Here is a 14,978-nt window from a genome sequence, read left to right on the forward strand (position 1 = left end):
TGGGGAATGGGACACAAAGGGTTTAAATAGAGAGTCAATGAGGCGATGAGACACAGGTGTGTGATTGGGGGGGCGGGGCCACCACCAGGTGGGAAGCTGGAGCCTAGAGAGGAGGGGCTGACTGTGACATATGTATTACCTGCACTGTTCTTTCTCATGTTGGCAGAATAAAAATTAACTTCTTTTAAAGGCATATTGAAAGCATATTAGTCTGCTATGAATACATTTGGCTACAAACTGTATAAACACTGCAGTATTGTGGTATATTCATAGAAAATATTCATAGAAATTTAGTTAATATCATAATCAAGCCTCTCTGCTGTTACTTGATTTTTTTTCTTAACTTTTAATTTTGACTTACTTACTTAAGTAATTTGTTATTGTAGACTACTTTTACTGTATGGTAGTGTGTTTTGTATTATTGGCTCATCCAGTGGAGTCAAAAAATACAACTAATGGTTAATTAGCTTAATTTGGACATCACTGCTTGACCCAGCAGCTGAGAAGCAAGACACAGGATTATTCGTTTGGCCTTGAGGAGCTGCAGCATTTATTCATGGCCAAACTGAAACCTATACTGTTCATTTACTATCACTTGACAACCTTACTGTTAATTCCCTCTCAGCTCTGATCACCATCACCTGTCTGCTCCAAGCACATCCACTGTCACTCTCTCTCTTTCTCTAAACCACAAACTCTCGACCACACAGCATATTGAGCAGCTGGTTTCTCCTCAAAACATGTCAATATATGGCATTCTGCAGGCAGCAAAATACAACTCATATTGACATTTTAGACTGTCTTCCGCCGACATAGTAGTGATTGTTATAAATCGTAGATGCCATAGTCAGGATGAGTCGAACAAATGACTTTTTTATGCAACTTACTAACTTAACTTTTGATTGAACACGAACCGTACGTGTATGTAGGGGTGGCTGTGGCTCAGTCGGTAGAGTGGTTGCCCGTTGATCGGAAGGTCGGTGGTTCGATCCCTGACCATGGCATCCTACATGTCGAAGTGTCCTTGAGCAAGATACTGAACCCCAAATGGCTCCAGATGCTGCGTTCATCGGTGTGTGAATGAATTCCCAATGGTGGCAGGTGGCACCAGTGTGCCCTGATAGCCTCGGCCACCAGTATCAATGTGTGAACGGGTGAATGAGTGAGGTCCGTAGTGTTAAGTGCTATATAAGTGCAGTCCATTTACCATTATCTATAACGATGTACCCTGACCTGCTTTTGACAAACATTAATTTTGGTCGTAATCGGTGGTATTGAGAAAATCTAATCTGTCATTTGGGTTGGATATCTGGACTATCTACGGTCCCATTCAAACCTACACCTATAAAGCCAAATATGTACATAACCTGCATCCATTCCCCATTCAAACCTACACTGTAAAAAAAAAACCTGTTGTTTTTACGGTTAAAAAAAACGCAGCTGTGATTGCCAGAACATTACCGTAATAAATACGGTGCAACTTTTTCTAATGTTACGGTAAAATGATATTAGCACTATTGATTTGATGTTTAAGATTGCCATTTTATTCCATATTTTACCGTAAAAAATAATAAACAAATCCCTCAAAAAGAAACCATAAAATTGAGAAGAAAATACTTCAGAAATGCAGTATAAATTGAAGATTTTACCATTAAATATTACAGTATATTTTTGTGAGAGATATGGTGTTTTGTACATTTTACAATGAGAAAAAGTATTTTTACAAAAAAATAAATGCAAAAATTACAGTGATGGCTTGTATATATATATATATATATATATATATATATATATATATCTTACAGTATATTTTTGTTACAAACACGGTACCAGTGTATTTTACAGTGGAGTAATGTATTTTTTAAAAAAAACAAAAAAACAACAACAGTAAAAAATACTGTTTTGGCTGTTATATTCATTTACGGTATTTCGTTACTGAAACTGAATTTACCCATTTATCATTTTATGTCTTTAACTGTCATGGTTTAGCAGTTTTTACAGTGTACAGCCAGTTTAAAGCCAAAGATTTACATAACCAGCTTATATTTGAACTAGAGAAAACCCACACTAAATCAGGGAAAACATGCAAACTCTACACAGAAAGGTCCAAGGTTTCTCACCCAGAACCCGTTTGCTGAGAGACAACAGTGCGAATCACTGCAACACCGTACTGGCCCTAAACAGAATATGAAAATCAAATTAATTTTGCTATTGCTCTGTCCTCGCCAGAAAGTGACTTTGAAAGTTTTGCTATTGACCAGGACCGTAGTCGAACTCTCTTAATTATTTTTCATCTGCATATTCTTTAAAACCAAACAATGACTCATCTTTGATTCTGCAATTACTAACACCCACAAACCCCTAAATCACATAACGTTATTAAATAATACGACACTCACAGCTAAAGTGCTTGATTTCTAAAATGTGTTTTTATGTAATCGTATAATATAATGTGATACAAAGCTCTTTATTAGCCTCTGTACTGATTCAGCTGCCTGGCTGCAGGGAGGACAGAGGGCATGGTCGGCCACCGATCAGCACTCCTGGTTTTGGGAAGAATTAAGCCTCTTGCTTAAGGACACTTCCTTCTGTTAAAGGCCTGTCTCCAAGCACCAGGCCCATAAAGGCTGCTCCATATAGCTGTGAAATATGTGTGTGGCATATCTGAGAGAGAGAATCTACCAGCTCTCTTTTTGGTGCAGCGTTAGAGAATACATCTTACTTGGATTGATTTGAAAAATTCCATCTGATTTATCGTTAAAAGGGATTAGTAATTTTCACTCCATTAGCAAGCTACAGTAATTGATGAATGGCATCATCACAAGAGATGAGAACTTTCATTCACTTTCATTAAAATCTCATTACATGTCTCTCTCTGAAATAATTCAGTCCCTGTCTCTGTGTTGATCTGAGTTGCTAAGAGTTCTTCTTAGGTGCCAGTCTGCTTGGCCAGAGGCCTTTTAGGAAATACATTTATCCACATTCTTGCTGAGAGTATCATGCCTTCAGCAGCAGCATGTTAGCTTAGCTTAGTTTAGCTCAGTGTAAAAACTAGGATTAGGTAACCAAAGTGAGCAAAATCTGTCTACCTAAATATATTGAATTTGTTCGATTTGTACAAATTCAAATGCAAAAAATATTTCAGGGGGTCAACTGTCATAGTACTGTCTTCACCAGATCCACTCTAGCTTATGCTAGCCAAAGCAAGCTAATTGGTGGCTGGGTCCAGCTTTATATTTACCATAAACGAGAGAGTCAACAAGTCCACCAAACTATGCAACCACAGGTCATTTGCTCATGCAACAAAACTTCTTGCTTATGTTTAGAGGAAAAAACTGCATGTTTAGGGTTAGGAAAAGAGAGTTAAACAAGTAAAATAAAATGAAAAATACAAATGGATATGGTAGTTTCCGGAAATGAGTTAGTTATGTAGGTGACCTAAAACCTGATGTAGAAAGTGATGTAGCTATGCATGGGCTATGCAGAGAAGTGACATTACTTGACAAAACAAAAAAAAACAAAAAAAAAGTGTTTTCATACAGGACACCAACAGCAGTCTCATGGGGGGACCTTGGTTCAGACCCAGACACTTTCCAAAATTTACTTTCTTTTAGCTCAGTTTTTCTGATCCCAAAATATCTGTCTCTTTAGTTGCTAAAAACGCCACTGTATTCATTAGCGAGCTGCTAACTGTGTCAGCTGTTTGGTGGTTGAAAAGTTTGGTGGTTTTAAGAGCTTTCTCTCTGAAATCAGGTGGCTGCTGCTGAAAATGACACTATGAGAGCAGAGAGAGTCAACCAAAACAATACTGTTGCAACCGTAAAGCCAGGGAGAGATTCAGGTTAGGTATCTTTCATATGATCACTTCATTTTCACATTGCATACATGATTGTTATAAAAAATATAGAAAAGGTGCTGTGAGGAAGTCTGATTTCCTCTTCACTCAGACACTTTGAAATGTCTGCGTCTGCTCTACGGAGGAATCCCTATAGGCTGCTGTATGATGATATACATATACGTCATCAGACTGATACAAAAATATCTATTGTATATATTATTTCTAGTGCAATGTTGTAAAAACAGTGCCTGTATTACTGAAATATTTGTCTTTTGGACGACACATTCTGCTCCATTTTCGTTGTGCATGGATCAAACCACAGGAATACTCACTACAGACTACCAGTATTACCATGTGGTTATTTCACAATCATAATAAACTTTTATTAACTCAATTGCCAGAAAACTGTCTATACATTGATATTTATCGATGATTTGAAATTACCTATATCGGAAAGGAAAATTTTGGCCATATGACCCAGGCCTGTTTACTAATGCTGGGCTGATTCCCTCCAACTGATATTTTTTAACACAAGAATGTCTCTCTGGTTTCTTTGCAGCTGAAGCTGAAAATCCACAAATCCCAGAAATCCTCTTTTCACTCTGATATGATTGGAAATTTGTTGAAATTCAGACAGAGTCCCTGGAGTATTCCCTGATGGGCAATTTGTGGGCAGTGGCAAGGGCACAACATGTTAGATCTCTAATGAATAACCCCGCTGCACTTAGGCATAGCCACTTACTCATTCACACAAACTCCTTCTCTCTCTCTCTCTCTCTCTCTCTCTCTCTCTGTCTCTCCGTCTCACACACACACACACACACACACACACACGTATGCACACTGATTCCCTGCTTTTATATCACCATGCCATCCGCAGTCTAAGTCCTTGATGCGCAGAGCGCGGCAGCACAGTATCCCAGCTCTCCCTCCCTCTCTTCCTCTCTCTCATGTGCCTCTAGGCGCTGCCTTATTTCCCCTGAGGAGTGGTGCAACTCCCTGCCAATTCTTCCCAATCCATCAGTGAGTGCCCCCCCTCCTCTCTGGGCTCCACGTGCGCCAGCGCTGTTTTTTTGTTGTTGTTGTTGTGTTTTTTTACGCATATACTGACCGAGTCTTCTTCCAGCGAAGGAGCTGCTTCTGCTTTATCCTTCATACTTTAGTTTGGTGAGAGTGAGAGTGCTGCGTGTGGGCACAATGACAGAAGCGCCAAATGTAATATAATTAATGAGTGGATGCTGCTGGCTGCTCTCTGAAAGACTGCATATCAGTAAATATGGAATAATTTTTTTTGCAACTTCTGAATGTACTTATTATTAAGCCTGTAATTATTATTTAATCTAATTTATTTTACTTATAAGAACCTTGGCCCAATGCCAGCATAATCAACCCTCTGTTGTGTTCAGCCTTTTGTTTGACCACATTTTGGAGTGTGACCATATTATTTTTAACTCAACCTTATTGAGCCATCTTAAGCACTTTTAAGTTAAACTATGTTGGCCCCAGGTGGCACTGCTGTCCTGGCATGCATTTTTTTAAAGTAAGCACATTTTTAATATAGTTTATTATCAGAGGACTTAGTGAACATAATTGCACATAATGTAAATGCAACACAAAAAAATAAACTAAAACCCAACAAACTGAAGTGTATAGGAAATACACGGTTGCCCATAACGTTGGAATAACATTTATTTTACCTCTTTCCATGAAATGATAGTGACAATGTGACTAATTTTTGGCAGATAAAATGTATATATTCTCAAATTTTTATTAGGCAATCACTCCCAAACATATCACAATGGAAATATATATCAGTTATTAATTCATTTTGTTAATGCTGGTTACTTTCATGAACATGTAAAATTAGAAAACAGCCGAGAAAATAAAACATAAGAAGAAAATATATAATATAAGAAAAATGTTAGGCTATTTAATACACATGTCTTTTTTCGACCATGATATGGCATGTGCCATACAGGGACTAGTTTGCGTTGCAAAGATCTAAAGTACCTCAAGAACAGAGGGAGACTCAGCACCAGGGACAGCTCCTCTCTCTCTCTCTCTCTCTCTCTCTCTCTCTCTCTCTCTCTCTCTCTCTCTCTCTCTCTCTCTCTCTAACTGTCTCTTCCGGGCGCACACTCGGCAGCTGGCTGCGATACAGCTCCTCCCTCCTGTGTGGTGGCTTTCCCGACCAAAGATCCTTGGACGTGAACAGTTTCGCTGAAGAGCACTTTTCTCTCCCCCCAAAATACCAGACGGACAATCGAGGCGCCAGTTATTCCATATCGACCTGAGAGAAGGGAGTTAAGGTGTCGGATAAGGTCTCCAACGGTCCTTCACCCCCAAATCTCTGTCAGCGATGGAGACTTGGGCTGGCTTGTGCCCAGGCTTGCACTTATCTCTGGGTATCTGGGTGATGATAACCGCTCATACCCTACAAAATGCCAAGGCGGAGATAACTTGCGCATCTTGCACGTCGCCAGTTCAACTTCACCTGGAGGAATTACAGCTGGGGATGCGCACTGACCCGACAGAGGAGCCGGGCACCCTAAAAAACATCCGAGTAGAGTTTAGGGAACTCGGGGTTACCGACCAAAATACTGGAGTCGACGACGACCGCGAGACAGGCGTTTCTGTCGAAGATGTCCCCCAGCTCCCTCAAGATGTCAGTCCGGATGGAGTTAGTGCAAAGGAAGATGCACCGGGGTCCAGCGGGAAAAGTCACCGCGGCAGTGATGAGGCAGGGGAGCCCGGGGAGGGTGAGGGTGCTGCGCTCCGGAGAGCGAAGAGAAGCGGTCCTGAGTTTGCCGAGTTCAGTGAGAGCGGGCGGACCGGCTGGACCGGCGTGGACGCGGGCGCTCCGGAGGATCGGGGCTCATTGTTTGACGGACACAAGCAGGGCAGGTCCGAGTTCAGATGGAACAGGGATGAAGGGAGAGGGAATAACCGGCAGGATGAGCCCAAACTCACCAGCAGCACTTTTTCTCTGACGGGGGACTCTGCGCATAACCACGCGGTGGTGTACTGGTCTGGACAGAACAGCAGCGTAAGTAACCATGATTTGTTCCCCCCCTCCTTCTCTGTCCATACTCTGTTGCTTTCCACAACTCCACATTCCACATGAGGAGTGGGGTATATTGCGCAGCTAGGGGGAAAAACTCCGTGACGCACAGAGCTGAGACTTTGTGCTCTGCCGTGCCGCTGAGTTGTGCGTCCCTGTTAACAGGTGCACTGGAAGCTACAGATGCGCACCAACGCACACTGTTCCCTAAATGCCAGACTTGTGCAGCGACTGTGAATTGTAATCGGTCGCGACCTTTGACTCTGCCAGCAATTACGCACGGAACCCCCTCTCTCTTATGGCCTTTGTTTTGTTGTTTTACCACGTTATCCTCACACCTACACGTGTCTCTGTCCATGCATGGTCTGAGAGCCGTGTGTTCTGACTCTCATATCTGTGATTTATAACATTAGTGGGATTTATTTTTTTATGATTTATTTGCGCCGAATTTGAGATATGCTAATGCATGATTCATTCCTCCCTAATGATGCGAGGTTTTTCATCCAAACTAATTGATTGGGGAAGGAGGGAGTCATAAATTATTGCTCAATCTCCAATAAGCCCTTAAATTCTTTAGATTAGGCATTTCTCATCTGTAACAGCTTATACCCCCAAAAAGAAGCTTTATAAACGGGTTAGGACCTATTTATAAAAATAAAAAAAGATATATTCAAACAGTCTTTATTATTGAAAATAAAAAGGCATCAGACAGGGGTGTTCAGTATTCGAGAGATTGGTACTAACCCCCATCAGCATTAATCCTGAACAGGAGAAGTGCGCCTCCTTGAAACAATGCTGCCTAATGACATGAACTGAGGGTTTAAATGTTGCACTAAATTGTAGGATCATGACAGCACTGACATATAATATAGAAATTAAAGGAAAATATATTTTTACGTTATTCCAACCAGTTGTTTATCAGCTATCACAATTTAAAAATTTATTTGCCCAATTTTATGACAGAACTGCATTAAAAATACTTAAGAATACCAGGTGCTCCGTTTAAGAGTGAAAACGTTTATTCTCAGATTGGAATCTCAAGAGGTTCCCTTGCTGTGTGAGTGCAGAAGGACAACATGTAGTCCTTTGAGTGTCACAGCACAACTGCTCAGGTCAAAGTCAGTAGCAACCTGCTGCCATAATGTATAAATCCTTACAGCAGCAGTAAATATTAACACTTACTCATCTCTAAAATGACACTGACCACATTCAAGCCCATTCTGCATACAAAATGGATGAAAATCCTGCCCCTCTTACACAAGAGGGCCCTCATAGGAAGAGAATAATGAGACAAAATGAATCAAAGTCATTTACACAACCATGTAAGCTCAGGGAGCCGATGGGCTCTTCTTTGTGGTTTCACAAGCTTAATTTGTTGTTGTGGCTGTTCCTCTTGCTTTATTCCATCTGAAAAAAAGGAAAAAAATCCCACATATTCAGTCTTGTCTGAGCTGATTATGACATGGTGCATGAACTTGTTTTTTATCCCGCAGTGAAGACTGAGGCGCTGTGTGAGGAACATGTTTGTGTGTGCGCATATTTGTGTATGTGTGACTGCATGAGTGTGCACTGGATGGAGAGGGTGAGGAGGTTATTTTCTGCCGCTGCCCCTCAGCTTTAAATCTTTAATAATTATCTTGAAGACTGAGGCCTCTGTTTGAAAGTCTTTTCTTCTTTCGTGGCAAAATAAGGGATATCAGGCCTGGCCTCGAGAGCATCCTCAAGAGACGAGATCTGCTACTTAATCTTCATCGGCTGCTGGGGCTTGTTCTGGTGATGAATGGAGTGGTAGAGCAGGGAGATTGAGCTTGAAGTCCTCTAACTTAACTGCAGCTGTAGTTAAGTTAGAGTAAGAGTGAGTGGCTGGCTAACAGAATGACTAGCTGGCTGGATGGATGACCAGCTTGGCTCAGTCACCTTAACTCTAGCTGTCACTTTGTGGGCTGCTTGATTTTCCATCAGACTGTGCAGAGACTAGCCACACAACCAATATTGTCATTTTTCTGGTGAGGACAGACACTTAAAACTAGCTGAGGCACCCTGTTGGTTTGTGGTTACGACCTTTACCACAGAACATAAATACCGCTGGGTCTATTCCATTTGGGGTCATTTATTGCACGACATCCGTTCTGTCAGCCTCCACACTGTCAGCTATCAAATAAAGGCCACACTGCCAAACAAATCATTATATCATAGCTAAACTATGGCAGGATGATATTACCAAAATTGTCTGTCCTGATAAACATAATTTCACATCTTGATAATAAAAATTAAAAATGTAGCACGTTCTCTGATAATTCAATAAATAAATAGTCTATATGTAATAAACACACGGTAAAGCCTATATTTGTATAATTCTGCATCAATTAAATACTTGACAAATGAAAAGTATTTTGTTATTCTGTAAAGCACTTTAGTACAAACTAAGTGAAATAATGGAGAAAAAAATGAATATTTCTATCAGTACACGACTATGTTTACATGCATCCTCACAGATAGAGAGTAATCACAACACGAGAGTAGTCTGATTTAACTACACTACACTACCATTACAGCACAACCAATATATCACATTTTATCAGCTGCTCTATCACCAATATATTTGTATCAGCAAATATGTTGTCTGATATATGCCAATAGGATTTTTTTTTTTTACAAAGATGGTCAGATAACATTCACCTTATAATTAACTATAAAGCAACACAAAAAAGACAATTACCAGCAGAAGGGAGTGTAATATTAGATGTCTATATACAGGAATCTATCGAATATATATCAATATTACATATTTTTACTCCCTATTATCTGTATCGGCAATGGCCAAAAAGAACCCAGGAGCAGTCAGGCTCTAATGCCCACAATAATAGAATTCTTTGGTGTAACATCCAGCACACTGTTGTTGGAAACACACTACTCATGTATTTTAACTCGTGGGTTCCAAGTGAAACATACATATTCTCCAGCATTATTCTGCAGAGAGAACCCTGTCCTGAGCTGTATGCACTATTGAATTCTGGGATTTTAATGGATTTTAAAGGTTGGAGAAGCTTGTGACTGGAGGGTTACCAGTTGGAGTCCAGTTTGTTAATCACATTTAACTAAATGGTAATGTAAAGTGTGATTTCAAAACAAATCCACAATCTTCAAATGCTATTTACTGAAAATATTGCACATCTGATCTTCTGAGAAATTTGACTTATAGGTGTTTGTTATTGTCAATGATGATGTCACTGTGTGTCATGATATCTAAATATATAATTTCATCAGGAAGTGATTCAACTGGAAGAGAATACATTTTATTCAATTATCGCTCAACCTGTGGTTGGGATGGCAAGGATGGTTTTCCTAAGGAATGAAGTTGCAGAGCGCCTGACATAAAGACCACTGTTTGCGACCAACCTTCACTGAACCATAACCACAAGCACTCCCCTACCTTAAGCCAGGTATTTCAGTTCACTAAACTTAACCAAAAAATGACCAAAGAGGTGCCAGATAAGAAATATCTCATATGGGCTGACTTTTCCAGGCAATAGCAAACACTTTTTGTCATTTAGTTTGAAGAACTTGTTGATTCCACATTTATTGCTAGAAATGCTCAGCCCTGAGTGAGATGTACCCAATTCCACTGACCTTTAGCCAAGGTTTTAGCCTCGTACCTGCTCAACCATTTAATTCTTCTGGACTAAACGCCTAGCATATAAATGTAAATGAACCTCAGCTGGCTGACTGCTCCGCTGTTTGGTTGGCTGCCCCAAAATCAGCCATACATTCACAACCTCTTTGGTCTAGAGACTTTCTCAGTCTTATTCCAGCCAGATTGGTGGGCCGTGTCTTGTACTGTGACTACCTCTGGGAGGACTTGCCACTGCTGTGGGTTCCCTGGGGGGGAATGGTGTGTCCTCTGAGGCGTGTACACAAGGCTAATGCACTCTCACTGTCTCTCTGTACCTGTCCGACTAGCTGTCTCTGCCCCCGCTGCCCTGCCTCTCTTTCTGTCTGTCGTTGTATGTGTCTTCATGTCTCTGCCTCAGGCTTACGCAGGTTATGTTGAAGCCTTAACCTTAGATATTAACTGAGAATGTAGAAGAAGCAATGTTGAGTCTAACTGTCATTTATTATTTTCATGGGCATAAATCCAATGAAGCATCCCTACAGCAAAGTGACAAGTTATTTCCTGAAGTATCTTTGAGGCTGTGTAATCCCTCCACCCTCCGCAGTCATGAGCATAATGGCATTGTGACTGACAGATTGAATACAAAATGGATAGCACTAGCAGTGCCTCTTTTAGTGGTATCTTGAAACACTCATCTAAAGAAACCATGAGATTTCATCCAGACAGCATCTGCAATTAATGTTTCTTTAAGCCCTTCCAAATGTCGTTAGGCTTTAGAACGTAATTATGGAAGCATGTGGCCATTCTTATGTTCAATTATGTTTATAAGTTCTTGCAGCAAGTTTTATTTATTAAACAGATTTGAGGAAAGTTTAACCATTTTTGACCATGCGAAAATTGATTAAAAGGGTCAAAAATCCCTCCAAAATACCACATTTAGACACAAGACGGAAAGAAGGAAAGAAGGAAAAGTAAGCACTTCTGTTGTGGAATCTGCTCAGAAACCCGCTTTTTGTCAATATACCTAGGAAAGCCATACATCATGTGTCTCAGCTTTACAGTCATACCCAATGTATGCAATTCTAAGACTGTTGATGCAGAAATCCCAAATTTGTACTGTATGAGAAGAATTTCATGTTTTTTTTTTCAGCCCAAACTGCATGTTTTTAATATAAAGGGGGGTGTCATTCAGTTTTCATTCATTCTTGAGTTTAGAGGTCAAGAGACCCCTTTTAAAATGGACATTCAAGTTATAGCCTTGAATTGGAATTATTCCACACATGACACAGCCTCTTAAAGACAGTCACTGATGATGCTGGGCTCCTTAAGAGTTAAAAAAAGGTTCAGAAAAATGAACAAACATTGTTCTGTTTTTTTTATGTTTTTAAAAAAAAAATACTGTGCCACTCTGCCACTTTGTCTTTTGTAGTATGAGCTCGACTTGAGTGTTTTTTTTTATAGTCATGAGAACTCATGCAGGGACAGGTCACTCATATCTGGCAAGTCATCGATAAAGCTGTGTGTGTTTGAAATTCACCAGTCCCTCTTCAGGGCCAGAGGAACACATGCAGACTTTCAATAGTGGTATGTGAAGGTAAAAAATGTCATGCAGCAAAGATGATCCATACCGCATGTAGAAGAAATTTAAAGCTGAATTACTTTTTGGAGGACGTCTTTTTTTTAAAACGGGTTGTTAGGTGATTTCTGTTTTGGTAGCAATGGCAGTTCTAATGGGGATGATTGTGATATTGAACATGGTAGTCTTCAAAAGTCTGTAGTGGCTCTGTTTTCAGGCTATAGTGAACATATGAATCTAGATGACCTAAGGCATTCTGTGTTTCCAACCATGTCATGATATTTCGTTGGGAAGGTGGCGAAATAACCGTGCATATTAAGGCTGTGTTGGTGAGAAATATATACTGGCATAGTATATTCATGGGAGTCCCTTGACCTCTGACCTAAAGGTATCTGATTTAAATTGGGTTCTACATTGTGAAGGGACAACAAAGCTTCGTCAAACATTTGCTTTATTTACGGAGCCCACTAGATGACGCTCTTTGTTCAACAAAGGGCTGAAAACACGCTCAATTGCCATTGCTAAAGTCTTTTTTCTAAGCCAAGACTGCCAGTGTGTTTAAAAAAAAAATAAAGCAAATGCTTCCCGAAGCTTAATTTTCTCTTCACTAGTTCTACAGATAGGATTATCTCGTTGTAGGGGAACCATTGTTTGAAACTTGATCTCACTGTGATAAATGACCTGTTGTAAAGTTTTAGGAGGAAATGATAATCTGAGCCCTTATAAACTTCAAACCTTGAACATCTGTATAGCTGGAGCTGGAGGATTATATTTGGTACACCTTGAATCGTATGTTGCCCCAGCTTGGACACCCCCCATTTGAGATATTCTCGCACCGCCACTATTTGATAAAAGTTTATATCCTGCAAACATGATGTTGTAGAATACTGTATCAACTTGACTGGCTGTTATTTGTATGCCATGGTCATCACATGCACCACCCATAGTGTATAATAAGAGCCCAGAGACCCTCCAACAAGGACAGGGCCTTGTGTCGTACTTCCTACCAGGTCTCTGCAGCCCGGGGATATGATTTAGGATGTCAGGGCAGGTCTTGTTCCCACTCACTTTCCATCAGCCTATCTCACTACTCAGCCTAAATTACTGATGGTAATACATTATAAAGTCACTTCTTTCCTCCCCTCTCTCACTACCCTGGTGGCCCTCTGCTGTGGTGGAAGAAAGAGGGGTAAAAATGAGAATATCATTAATAATGTAACCCTGCAGGACTTTTCTCTCTTATCCCTCGATCTCTGTCCTCTCCTTTAATTGGTGTCTACAAATTTGTTTCCTGTCCCTTGTTTTGTTTTTTTACATTGGAAGTATGATGTCGTGGCAAGAAGCCATGTGCCACAAAACATGAATGGAGAATCTGTCTTGACTTGCCTCAAGAGCTAAACTCTTGGCTGCAGTTCCCAAACAGTCAGGGTTGGGCAGAAGCTCACTCTTGACCTCCTGATTTCATGCAGTGTGGTTTTAAAAGCATGTTCTCTCACTTAGAGCTCACACTGCATGCTTAAGCTTTCGAATTCTATGTGTAGGATGAGTCATGTAATGTATGGGAGGTCGTATTTCATTTCTGGATACCTTAACGCATAGTGCAGATGTTAGCCTTGCAGAATAAAAAGCAGTTATTGCTTACAAAGGTTTTGTGTGGGCAGAAATAACAGTAGAGCTAGCCATCATTTGAAATGTAACTACAAAAATAGTGCAAAATTCAAGCATTGAATATCAGACAAACACAAAGCTATCAAAAACCTCTAACCTGCATGACTGCATACACAAAAAAACAGCGTGTTCCTTTTACCTGAAGTAAACTAGGTCAGCACAATTTGAGATTACATTTTATAACTCCTGTTGAAGGTCACTGGATGCACTTAAAAGTGTCACATAATGTTAAAACTCTCCTAAGCGCTCGGCTCCGAAACCCCACCACATTAAGGAAGCCATTCAGGAAGCCATCCAATCAGGATGCATTGCACCTGCTGCTGCAGCACAACGCGAATCTTGGATCACATCAAGCTGCTAAAAGCTTTGAAGCTGTGAGCACGTGCATAGTAGAAACCCAGCCGGTCAGACAAGAGGCTTTAAGGCTGCGTTCGCCAAACCTAATGGCCTCATTATGTTTCCTGTATGATTGCCACAGTGGCTGAGGCGCTGATGGAAGCCACCTCGCTACGACTTCAGAGAGTTGAGTATAATCATACGCTTGGCCACTGATCCTGTTCGGCAGTACAAGGTGCTGACATTATCTGTGAGTGTGAGGTAGAGAGAAGTGTGTGTAAGTCTATGTGTGTTAATTACATTTGTACACCCCTGTGTCACATTTAATTTCATTTCATTTCTATTTTATTAAATGCCTTCCATCTGGGGGACCCAGAGAATGCGAGGGACCACCCACCAAGTATACTTTGAACACCCATGAATTGATTTAAGGAATATCAAGCTTTACGTTTGAGACCTCCATGTCCCAGAGGCGCAGTGCATCTTGACCTTATCCACATTTTTTTCTGAGCCAAGTGCGATACCTTGTAATGTTGATGTCCCTTGCCATTTCCCAAACACGGACAAGCCGAGGAGAGCGGCCAGGCGATGAGCACGTAATAATGTCAGACCACAGTGAAGCGACCGCACGCTGTGTTTCTCTCTCGCTCTGCCCTCTATTTGCTTTTTTCTCTTTCTCTCTGCTCTCCTTCAGCAGGCACTGTCCCTCCCAAGCATTGATACGTCTCTACTAGGTCACACATAGACACAATCGCAGGCACCCGGAGACACACTTGTTCACAGGCAGACACAAAGTTGCACGCATGCACATACACACGCCCTCAATCATTCTCAGTATCACGTCTCACTCTCGGAGTGAATGGTGTCGTGCCTGGGGGAGGTTGTC

At 40.8% G+C, this 14,978-nt stretch overlaps 1 protein-coding gene across 1 annotated transcript in view; it reads left to right on the forward strand.

Moving 5' to 3' along the window:
- Positions 1 to 6,033: 6,033 nt before the first annotated feature.
- Positions 6,034 to 14,978, forward strand: part of sorcs3a (sortilin related VPS10 domain containing receptor 3a) — a 278,556-nt gene continuing 269,611 nt past the window's right edge. The window contains exon 1 of the mRNA XM_059329950.1: positions 6,034 to 6,884. Within this exon, the coding sequence (XP_059185933.1) occupies positions 6,198 to 6,884 (687 nt within the window). The 5' untranslated portion in view covers positions 6,034 to 6,197. The remainder of the gene's footprint in view (positions 6,885 to 14,978) is intronic.

Source organism: Centropristis striata, chromosome 1, assembly GCF_030273125.1.
Source record: "Centropristis striata isolate RG_2023a ecotype Rhode Island chromosome 1, C.striata_1.0, whole genome shotgun sequence".
In the NCBI taxonomy this organism is placed as follows: domain Eukaryota; kingdom Metazoa; phylum Chordata; class Actinopteri; order Perciformes; family Serranidae; genus Centropristis; species Centropristis striata.